The 12,203-nt window shown below is 37.5% G+C and overlaps 1 protein-coding gene across 1 annotated transcript; it reads right to left on the reverse strand.

Annotated features, from left to right (window-relative positions):
- Positions 1-7,186: 7,186 nt before the first annotated feature.
- LOC103934710 (zinc finger protein WIP3-like) lies at positions 7,187-11,829 on the reverse strand. Its single transcript, XM_018644368.2, has 2 exons — positions 11,233-11,829; positions 7,187-8,272 (listed from the first exon to the last, which is right to left on the reverse strand). Exons 1-2 carry the CDS (start codon positions 11,743-11,745, stop codon positions 7,844-7,846), a joined length of 942 nt encoding a protein of 313 aa, XP_018499884.1. The 5' UTR covers positions 11,746-11,829; the 3' UTR covers positions 7,187-7,843.
- Between the last annotated feature and the right edge of the window lie 374 nt (positions 11,830-12,203).

Below are 12,203 nucleotides of genomic sequence, written 5' to 3' on the forward strand. Positions count from 1 at the left end.
AGAATTTAAGAGAGAAAGTGTTTAGGAATTTTTTAGGGAGAGAATGAAATTAGCATTTTAGTGGGAAAACGTGGCTATTTATAGGGGAGTGACCGGCCCTATTTGGATAATAAAGGCTGACCACATATGGTCAAATTGTGAGTGTAATTGCAAGATATGATGTGAAATAATATCTTGCAATTAACTTGGCAATTAATTCCAAATTGAATAGGAAAATTGGGAGTTACCTTTTGAGTAAGGATTTAATGAGGAGTGATGAGAGGGTTTTGAATAAACCATTTTGATCACCTTTGACTCTTCCTTGATTGAGTCGTTATTGCCTGTTGCATGCGTTTAAGAATCCAAGTGTGCCTCGAGGGTAATTTTGTCCTTTTAATCCAAAAGTATATGTGTCGCCTCCATAATTTTCTTGATTATTTTTGGCTCCACAAATGACCCCACACCTGCTGGGCTGCTCGCAGGAAAGGGCAGCAGGTGAATAGATCTCCAACTTTGATGCAGATTCCCACTTGGATTTGGAATTAGATTCTTTTAGGAAAGGGAAATAAATCGCCTCTAAAGCCTATTTAAGCCAACCTTAAGTAGGGATTAAATCAACTTCAGAGGGCAATTATTTATCCCTACAAGAAATAGAGAAAGCTAGAGGATATTTGTTCCCCCTCCCCTAGCACTCTTCTTTGCTTGCCTGTGCAAAGAACCGTCTTCCATTGATTCTTAGTCTTCTCCATGCCACACCAATGTAAGGAAAACTTAATTTTCTTTGTCTTCTTCTTAGGTGGTGTTGCCATGGGGCAGCCATCAAGGTGGTGCAGCATGTCGACTAACAGAGGCCAAGAGTTGGCTTCACATAGGCTGAAACGGTGGTGTGGCAAGGGTCATAGCTTGTGCTACTCGGCTTAATTGAAGCTAAGGGCTGGCTCGACACAGGCAAAGGAAGTGGCATGGCATAGGCCGCGGCTTGGGCTGCTTGCCAAGAATGAGAAAACAGCTTGAGTTTGATTTCTCAGCTGCCTTAGATGAACCAATCAAGGACGGAGTTGCCAAGATCAAAGTTGCTGGAGATGAAGTATCACATGAGCGAACTGTTAAGTGCGAAGTGGTTGTTGCCCCCTAACCATTTGCTACTTAGCTAGCCTTCGAGTATTCGATCTTTTGAGTTGTGTGACTTTCTCACATTGGAGAGCAATTAGTTTATCCTCTTGCATTGGAGAGCAGACCCATATAGGTGTTGGGGAATTGGTTTACCCTTTCGCATTGGAGAGCAATTAGTTTATCCTCTCACACTGGAGAGTAGACGCAGATGGGTGTTGGGGAATTAGTTTGCCCTCTTGTATTGGAGAGCAATTATTTTATCCTCTTGCACTGGAGAGCAAATCTAGATGGGTATCAGGGAATTGGTTTACCCTCTCGCACTGGAGAAAAATTAGTTATCATCTCGCACTAGAGTATATCCAAATAGGTGTCGGGGAATTAGTTTACCCTCTCACACTAGAGAACCATTAGTTTATCATCCCGTACTGGTGAGCAAACCCAAAAGGGTGTTGGGAAATTAATTTACCATCTTGCATTGGAGAACATGGAAGTTGTTGTCGTGAGTGTAGATGAGGAAAGCTAAATTGCTGAACAACTTAAATAATCCTCAACCTGTGAGGTCTTGTTTGGCAATCTGCTTGAGACTTCGAACTGCTTGTGGAACCCACGTAAGGGTGTAAATGGGAAACACAACGAGCTGCTCCAAGAATTTCTTCGAGTATTGCGCCATCGTTATATGTTTCGTTGTGTGCCCTTTAGAGGATTGGTTGGTGATCAACTGATAATCTAAATGGATTGCGAGCTTTTCCATTACTAAGTCTTTCGCTAGCAGAGGCTGCTAGTAAGGCTTCGTATTCTGCTTTGTTGTTGGATGCTTTGAAGTTTGAAGTGTCGTGGGCTTGGTCGGTGTAGATAGAAGCCGCAAGGTGGCACGACTGGGAGTCGTGGTGCAAGATCAGCATGGCTGGGAGCCATGGTGATAGATTAAGGGCGGTCGAGAGCCGTGGAGTAGGCAGGCACGACTTTGAGCACGAAGTTGTGATGAAAACAAGACATGGCCCTAGTTCTTAATGGTTGGGCCGGTGTGTCTTTCTGGTACCTATCTGCCCCCGGCGCGTGATTAGGCAGAGTTGATGTGTTTGGTAGAACAGAATTAATCAATGTATCTTCCAGTGTATGTGGGATGATTCTATCTGCTCGATCTTGTCAATGAGAGGTAACCTGTTTGTGTTGGTTATGTCTCTTCTGAGTGTTTTGTCAGTAGCTTTGTTGCATTGGAAACCATGCAATCATGCGGTCAGAACCTCTCAACATCTTCCTGAATTTACCTCTTTGGGATATCGGAGCTTCCAGCTGCCCCTGGTTGCGACATGTTGGTCTAAGCTATTTTTCCCTATGTTTGGCTCGTCTATGCCGCAGCTGTGGTGCATGTGGTATGTTCCTAGTAGACAAGCGAACTACTTGCAGGCTGCCGGTTGAACTTGAGTCAGATTGAGTGACTGCTTCTCTCCGTCTGTCGCATTGCCTACTCTGATGTGAGGTGGATGATGCTTATTGCGGGCTTAGCTGCGAATAAACACTTCTCCTAGAAGGTTGCTCATGTTGATTATCAGAGTGGTGGCTCTAATTGTGAATGTGTGCTCATTCGTGGGCCTAACCGAGAGTGCACACTCCTCTACGCGCTCAGACGAAAGTATACGCTATCTTGAGGACCTAGTCGAGAGTGTACACTACTAAAACGGTCGGTTCGTGACTGGTCGAGTGGCTACTTACCAGGACGCTGTTGGAGAGGTTTATCGTCTGCCTTTATCCTATTTCGGGACACCTCGTCTTAAGTATGTTGCATCTCGATGCTCAGTAAGAGCTGATTCACCAAGGTAGTTTTCAGCGCGAGGGTATTTGTCAACTCTATGACTTATCGAGACAAGTGTTGTTTGCCATTTGGGGTGGAAGAGCTTGGACAGTATACATCTCCTTATGTAGTTGAAGTGTATTGGACTACGAGCGTGAGATTCAAGTTGGGATGTTAAGAAGAAATGGGGTGAAAATACCTTCGGTTCAATTGTCGGTCTAAAAATATGAAGCTAGGACGGTTGAACCAGTCTTGGACCGGTTGGGATTGCTCGGTGGGTCATGAGAGTGGGTTGTGCCTCAGATTGGACCATGGGAGTGGGTCGGATCGTCGGAGTAAGTTGGGTCGCTAGCATGGATTACCCCGCATGGGGTGCGCATGGGCGTTGGGCTGCTTCTCCTACGGCAACTGCTTGGGCTTGTGCTGCTGAGGTAGTGGCTCGGGCAGGCCCACGCCGGGCCTCGCTCGGCTACCTTGTAGCGTGGCATGCAAATTGGGCCATGCACCAAGTGGATGAGGCTTGGGCCTGTGTTGCTGGAGTAGTTGCTCAGGCTTACAACGTGGGCTGCAGATTGGGCCGGGCTCCAAGTGGACGATACTTGGGCCTGTGCTACTGGGGTAATGGCTTGGGGCGGCTCACACTGGGCATGGCTCGACTGCCTTGTAGCGTGGGCTAAGGATTAGGCTATGTGATAAGTGGACGAGGCTTGGGGCAACGACTGAGGCTGCTTCTAGTGATTGGGCTTGCTACTACAAAGTGGTATAGGCCTGGGCTAGTGGTTTCCTTGCTGCCCTCTGCTCACCATGAGCTTGTTGCCATGGAGTTGGCCCACTCCCCACTACCACGGTGGTCCCCTTGACTGCCATGGTGGTGGTGCTCCTTTTGCCATCGTATTGAGCCTTGTGGATCGTCATGGTAGGGCTACGTGTCATTCTTCATCATTTGATCCAGATCTTTAAACGTAGAAAGTTTTGTTCCTAGTGGTTTCTGAATTTCTCGTCATTGTATTTTTCCATTACCTCCATTCGAAGAATCAAAAAGTTTTAGGAGTAAGAAAGTATGAAAAATTTACGAATGAACAAGAAATAAGAAAATTTGAATGCGAGAGTCTTCTTCGAGCGTGTGAATCAAACTCTCAATGAAAGCACCAATTTGTGGATGCAAATTTCCGCTATCTTATTCTTTGACGAAAATGCACCTGCAAAATAATAACACCTAAGATTAAGGCCAAAAGCCTCACGCGCCCATGACAAATGGGGGGCTTTGGTTGAAGAATCTCCGATGCCAAAGTTAGAATTTGAGAGAGAAAGTGTTTAGGAATTTTTTGGGGAGATAATGAAATTAGCATTTTAGTGGGAAAACATGACTATTTATAGGGGAGTGACCGACCCTATTTAGAGAATAGGGGCCGATCATATATGGTCAAATTGTGAGTGTAATTGGAAGATATTATGTGAAATAATATCTTGCAATTAACTTGGCAATTAATCCCAAATTGATTAGGAAAATTGGGAGTTACTGTGGATGCAAATTTCTTCCTCCTTGCTGTTGGACAAAATTGCACCTACAAAACAAATAACACCTTAGGTCAAGGCGAAGAGCCTCACGCACCCATGATGAATGTTTTGGGGAGGGGGGTAGGCCTTTGACCGAAGAACCTCCGATGCTAAAGTTTGGAGAATTTAGAGAGTTTAGCAAGAGAATTGGAATTGAGTTTTGGAGAGAATGAGAGGGCTTATATAGGGATGTGGCCAGCCACCTTGGGAGGAGATGGACTGGCCACTTGGATGGTTTTGTGGGTTAGGTTCTTGATTTGTGGTTAATTAGCTAATAAATGGAATAATTATTTAATTAATTAGCTAATTATAATAATAAAAGAGGAAGGATTTGGGGGTTACCTTGTGGAGAAGATATGATGAGGATGGATGAAATAGGTTGTAAATAATTACCTATTTGGGCACTCTTCACTTGATTGAGGGATGATTGTCCACTGCTCACGTGTAGGAGCTCCGGTGTGCCTCGAGGGTAATTTTATCCTTTTCTACCCAAAAATCCACGTGTCGCCCCTTTATTATTTTTGGCTCCACATTTACCTTTTGAGTGAGGATTTGATGAGGAGTGATGAGAGGGTTTTGAATAAATACCATTTTGATTGCCTTTGACTCTTCCTTGATTGAGTCGTTATTGTTTGTTGCATGCGTGTGAGAATCCCGGCGTGCCTCGAGGGTAATTTTTTCATTTTAACCCAAAAGTACACATGTTGCCTCCATAATTTTCTTGATTATTTTTGGCTCCACAACGAGCCTCAGCATGAATATGTAGTTTCTTTTTAATTTACTTATGATGTTATGCATGCATACTTTGAATTATTTATCATTGAGTTTAAACTATCTATATATCCGCTTGATCACCATTAGGGTGTTTAGAAAAGTAGTCAGATGTAATTTTTGTTGGATTTACCCTAAAATTGATTAATGCTTCTTGTGATTGATAATTGTAAGTTCACTTAAGGTGAATGCCACACTCTCAAGGGTTGTAAGGTTTTTCAAAAAGTTTTCATAAAACTTAATAAGTCTTGCATGTTTAGATTTGATCTGAATGCCACAAATGGATTACATGTTTAATATATGTACTAGTTTGAATGCCTCAAGTAGAATATGCATTAGAAAAGCCTAACCTTCAAAGTTTGTGCGTGTTAACCCATAAGTAATTATTAGAATTATGTAAGATTGTTAATGGTTACGGCTAAAATCTAGTGCCTTTTACCTTTGATTTTCTAAGCTGTGTGTTATTTTTACTTTGTGTGATTTCTATATTGCCGATTTACTTTATTTTAATTTATTGCATTATTTACTTTAATACATGATTTCAAATCTTTTATAAATTTTGTGTTGAATAGTTAATTAAGAATTGGTTTTAAATACAAGTTATTCATATCAATCTTTGTGGAGAACAAGCTTGCTTGAGCTATCTTTACTACAATTACCTTATTCTTTTGCAAGTATTTCAACGTGATTTAACACTATTTTTGCAGGTGGTAAAAATCCTATCAATGCGTGTCTCATACCATACTTTTATCACTTGACTCAATATAATATAGAATATGATTTAACTCCCATACGCCTCTTAACCCCAATTTAATTAACAAACCCTAGCTTGCTACTATAGATTATGCGATTAAATTTAGAGGCTTTGTTTTCATATCTTAAGGAATGGATCATGATGAACAACAAAAAATAAGCCTTGCTCTCTCCTAATTGGCGTCCCTTTATTGGACAGCCAGCTGGCTAGGAGGGTAAGTAGAGCATCACCAAGAAGACTCATGAATGTGGTGCAGTTTGGTGCATGCAAATATATGACATGTATGGTTGAATGTGAAAGGACACAGCTAAAAAATATATACAAACAAAAGGGGGTGATTGTTTAACTTCCTCTCAAGTTCTTTTTCTCACCCGACAAATCATGGTGGAGGACCCTAATTATCTTCAAAAAAATCAAACACCATTTCACATTTCTCCTTTTCTTTTTTTACCTAGTCAAGTCTACCTCACAAGAAACCAAATTTCAACCTCTTTTAGCGCCATTCTCTCTCCATCTCTTTTTTGTGTGTCTTCTTTATAAAAAAAGTCTTTGCCAAATCTCCCTTTCACACATACACATACGGTTATGTTTTTGCTTTTTGGGTTTTGATTAACTTTCATAACTAAACAATGAAAATGCACAAGGTAAGGTTAAAGTTTTTCTATCCATCTCAATAAATCAACACCCAATCATTATATAATTGATGTTATAACCTCGATGGTTGATTAGGTATTGGCACCCCAAATTGGACTCACACTGTATGCCCACCTTGCCATTTGAAAAATTGGAAATAATTAAAAAAAAAAAAAAACCTATTTTATGTTAAAGCATATTGGTCATGATTGAACGGAACAATTATCACAGCTACGTGCATCTTCTGTAGTTATGCTGCCAACAAAAGAATAGAAAAGTGATGAAACTACATGCGTCTCCCCCTGTATTTTAAACAAAAAAAAATTGCAGTTTCTGTTCTCTATATTGATTAAAGCAAGCCATTAAGGATTATCATGGAATTAGTCAAAAAGCAATCTAGCTACCATATTAGTTAATTAATTATCCTTCCCTTTGTTTTGTTCATGTTTATACCCTACCCCTTATGCACCCTTATTTTAGTCATAAGTAGATACTAAATCATCAGACATTAGAGAAAAATCAAAGATTTCATTCTCTTTAGCATGAAAGGTTTATCATCAATGAAAGAAAATATAAATAGAGAGAGAGAGAGCGAGAGAGAAATCATATAGATGATTATCCAGAATCCAAACATTTCAATTTGATAATACAACAATCATGTAATAGATCACTAGTTGGCAATGAAGCTGATAAATTTTCTCCTTGGGGGATGCTACAAAAGACTGTAACTTTGTGGTACCTACCATGAGTTGATAGGAGAAAGAAAATTCATCTGCTTCATCACTTCAAGTAATCATCAACTTATTTATATTTAAACCACTAAGCAAACTGTTTGGAGTTATTAATTACTCCCTAACACACAGCAAGTGCTCCGTAGCAAACCGCTCCCCTATGTGCATGGTGTGCAAGCTGCTGAGAATTTTTTGTTACAGAGCACAAGGTTGGATATATATAGTACGTACCCTACTAATTACCTTCATTATTTGCCTTCCATAATTTCAAATCTTAAACCCGACCAACGAAAGAGAATAAGCTCTGTAAGATGAAGCCTCCTCATGAGTTTTTATCAAAACTAGCAAAAGTTTACCCCTCATTCCTATCATTCCTATCTCACACATCAGGTTACGTGTAACGAAATGTGTGAGATAGGAACAAGATTTTTGGCTATTGTTGAAAAGTTTTATAAAAAAATGCTATTTCTCGGGAAAACGGGGCAAATTACTTTGGCTAGTTTTGATAAAAACTCATTCCTCTTCCGAACCAGTTACGCATTCCTTCTCATCCTCGTGAAAACCCTCAAGAGACGGGTGTGGAGAATGTCCCTTACCAAAGGATCTAATATGGTCCTTGAGAGATCTTTTGTGTTTAAAATCAGATCCGCAAGTGCAATACCATAGCTTGCCACAGTTCTTTTCATGGGTTCTCCAATCGCCTTTAACTGCAAATGTTTTGGCACATTTTCTACACATGAATGGCTTTGCTCCGTGCTTTCTCTTGTAGTGAGTTTGGAGAGTTCTGAAGTCTTTGAGTGGCTTGGCTCTTGGGTGGTTAATGTTGTTCTTGCAGCCTTGAGCACAACAATAGCATGGTAGCCTCAGCATTGCGGCTGGTTGTGTTCCTTTTAGAGAATCTGGCCCTTTTCTATATTCAGATCCATGGCCCCACATATGCATCTGTAACCCGAATACACAGTACTTTTTTGTCTTAGAAAAAGTTGCTTATAAACTCATTAGTTGAGCTCAAATTAACTTGCATAAGAAATCTTTTATGTAAAATGCATATATATATATAAGGTTGATGTAAATCAAAATGGACTTTGCAGTTCATGGTTAGCTTGGTAGGTTCACTACTAACTTTACCCTCATTTGGTTTTGTTTTTCTATATAAAGTATTTCTGAGTCCAAAAAGAAATTTTGAATGTAAAAATTACCATAGGGAAGTGATTGACTAGTGTCTAATAATCTATAGCAAGATACGTTATAGATACTTTGGTCAATGGGTTACTGATATTATCAAATATCAACACAATGCCAAGAAAATATCAACCAAATATACTTTGGTTTTTTATGTTATCGATATTATCAATTATGAACTCAATGTCAAGAAAATATGAACCAAACTTCGTCATTCATGCTATCAATATATATCATGTATAAACTTCTAACAAGTCCAAAAGTTTTCCCCAACTTGCTCCAGCTTCTTAAAAGAACACCTTTTAGTTCGTATTTGAACATTGAGGAACTAGAAGAAGGAAAAAAATGGCAATGAGAGTTCATATGATATGGGAGTTTTATGCTTATATATTCTAAAATAATTTGATACCACAATCGAGTCCTGAGATTTTTGGATTCAATTAGCCTCTTCCTCTTGTGAACAAGGGTTAAGATATGAATGACTCAAAAATCCAGTAACCAAGCTTGAAATCACCCCAATATGTCATTAGATTAGAATAGAATATCGTTAATTAAAAAAAATCATAGGGTCAACCAACATTGCATGTTAAAATGAAAAGGGACAACATTTACCCGAGTACTGTGAACCTAAACTACGAATAACTATAGTATTTAACTACTGAAAATTTGATATTACCCCTTGAAACTATATTTTCCTCTACTAAAACCCATCTGCTTTTGTTTTCTTGAATAAAGCCCATTGACTAGCCTCCAATTAAACAAATTCTTTAATTAAGTTTGACTTTTCAAATTGTGTATTTTTTGAATGCCTAAACTACCCCTATTAATACTTGGATGAGGTTTTTGGATCAGTTACTTGTTATATCCATTTAATTAATTTTATATATTTTACAAAATAATTCATGCCATTCATTGTATATTCAATGTATTAACTTTCAAATTGTTATACCGTGCCAATTGAAAAATAATAATACTAATTTCATAATTTTGTGCATTACATATATAAGTTAATTTACCTACGAACACAACAATAAACCTAAAACAGCTTCGGCTAATATTCCAATCCCTAATACACAAAACAAAAGCTATATGTTCCGCACAATTCTTACCTACAAAATAGTCTAATTTACCTATTACATCAAACCAAAATTTAAAGGGTCTAGTTTACTTTCAAAATGTTCTAATTTACCTACATGATTTATGTGCATTAGATTAAAAGTTTATTTAATTGCCTACAAGTATAAACCCACAACATTCGAACATTATCTAATATCACTAATTTTTTTTTTTTTTTGGAATAGGTAAATTAATTTAAATGTAGGTAAATTAGTATAATATTAATAAGTAGGTAAATTAATTTAAATGTAGGTAAATTAGTATAATATTTTATAAGTAGGTAAATTAATTTAAATGTTGGTAAATTAGTATAATATTTGTATGTAGGTAATTACATGATTCAAAATGCAGGTTTATTAGTATAATATTTTATAAGTAGGTAAATTAATTTGTATGTAGGTAATTACATAATTCAAACAATATTATTTTTTCCGTACAAGATTGTCTTTCTCTTTTAAATTTGGTAAATTAATTTATATATGTTGCTAATATTTATGATACAAGAAAGGTAAAATATCCATATGGATTTAATTGCTCATCATAATTAGGATGAGTAATAACATTTATTGACCAAATTAGGATTCTATGGCATAAGTTGTAATTGTATTGTAATAGTTGGTCATATATTTGTCTACATGGTAGGCTATTTGAAATTTGGGTTTTATTTGAATGTTTAAATTTAGATGGGTTTTTATTTGGAAAATAAGAGTTTCAAGGGTCTATATCTAAAGAACCCATTTAACTATTGGTTGTTTGACTATCTTTTCCGTTTTCAATTTTCAGTTTTCAATTTCTAGTTTTCGGCTTTCATTTCGTAAGAAAAATGAAAACAAAAAATTAGTTCTGTAACTAATCATTTTAGTTTTCAATTTTCAAACTCTTTTTATGTGAGAATTGGCATAAGTAATTATGTATAGTAATATGTGAATCGAACTTAAGACCTTTTACTTATGAGTCAATAAAAATACCATTAAATTGTAGTGCTATATATAGTGACTACATGTTAAAATTATAATCAGTTTAATTTTCCCAAGAATTTCTTTTACTATTTTCCCTCATGAGCTAGATGTCCGTCCATTCATGTGTATGTTCCTTTTCCCCCTCAAAGATACTGAAAACTTTAATGATTAATAATCTCCTCAAAATCCGGTGTTTCGCTTTTGGAAAAGTCGAACTACTTAATGAAGCCAAGCAAAAAGCAAAGAATATACAATTAATTGTAATTTTTCGAGCCATGGCAAATACAATCTTGCAAAACGGAAGCAAGCATATAGGGGGGAGAGATGCATATATATTTGTATACGTGCTACTACAAGTATTTACTTCTACAATTCTCACAGAAAAGGTGTTTGAGTAATAATTTACAGTCATTGATCAACATCAGTCTAAACTTAAGTACATAGTAAACTTAGTAAATATTTATATAATGATTCACAAGTTCACCACAAACTGTGTTCTTTTTGTTCACTTCCATTTTGTATCTTGACTCAGGCTGTAGTTTGATTGTAGCTGAAAATTAGTCTTTAAGGTCCTCAATTTTGATACCCTAAAAAAATTTATTCAACAAATAGATGATGCGTAAGAATTAATACTGAATAACTAACCTGCATGTTATTGTACCTATTGAAGGTCTTGCTGCAAATGGAGCAAGCAAATTGCATCGGCCCGACAAGAATCTGAGCAGGCGTTGGTATCCAAAACCTACTTTCTGCGTTAAAAGAACACCCATGAAAGCTCTTTTTCATGACTACTTGTTCTTCCTTGAGATTCAAAACCTTCTTATTCTGATCATATGTGTCTGAGTAAACACCTGTAGTAGTGCTAGTACTATTAGGCAGTCCAATGTGCAAGGCAACTGTAACTTTCTCCATCTGCTCTTCTTTGACCCCATAACCTTCTTTCTGCACCCCAGCATCTTCTATTTTCACCGGCTTGGTGTCCGTAAACCGGCTTAAAAGAGGCAAGCATTGCATAGTGCTATTCTCAGATATGCAAAAGGAAGATGATGACGATGATGACGATGATGAAAAAGAGGAAGGTGGTTTCAGCCATTCAATAAAAGGAGGTGCTTGAAAGCACAAATTTTGGTCTTCAACATGATGGTTCAATAAACCCATCTGTAGAGAGAGAGAAAGAGAGATCTCCTTAATGAATTCTCTCCTCAGAGGATTTATCCAGATCTTTTGTGGGAAAGCTTCACTTATAGAGTTGATTTATGAAAGGAGGTTTGGTTTGTCTTTTTTGGAACTTATTTTCTCCTTTCCTTTTCTACCTTTGCCTTTGTTTGGTTAAGAAAGAGATAGAGAGAGGGGGTAGTAATGGTGGGGTTACAGATAATGACATGCAAAACTGAGACTCACCTAAAGGAAAGAGAATCCTAGAATAGTCTGAATATCTCTACTTGTTGGCTTATAATTATACACGCATTTTCTTTTATTCTTTTTCGTATTAATAATATAATGGAATATAACCTATGTGCACACATTTCTCATACTACATTGACAATTTGCAGATGACCTGAAATGGCGGAAGGAAAAAGGCGAGAGCATTTCGTCAATACCTAAAAGAAGAGGAA

This window comes from the organism of the source record quoted next, unplaced genomic scaffold (assembly GCF_019419815.1).
Source record: "Pyrus x bretschneideri cultivar Hongxiangsu unplaced genomic scaffold, Pyrus_bretschneideri_v1 Contig29, whole genome shotgun sequence".
NCBI classification, from domain to species: Eukaryota; Viridiplantae; Streptophyta; class Magnoliopsida; order Rosales; family Rosaceae; genus Pyrus; species Pyrus x bretschneideri.

Coding starts and splice junctions, on each gene's coding strand:
- LOC103934710 (XM_018644368.2), bottom strand. CDS start 11,745: ATGGGTTTATTGAACCATCATGTTGAAGACCAAAATTTGTGCTTTCAA. Junction 8,273..11,232: donor ATAGGTACAATAACATGCAG/GTTAGTTATTCA, acceptor TTCGGGTTACAG/ATGCATATGTGGGGCCATGG.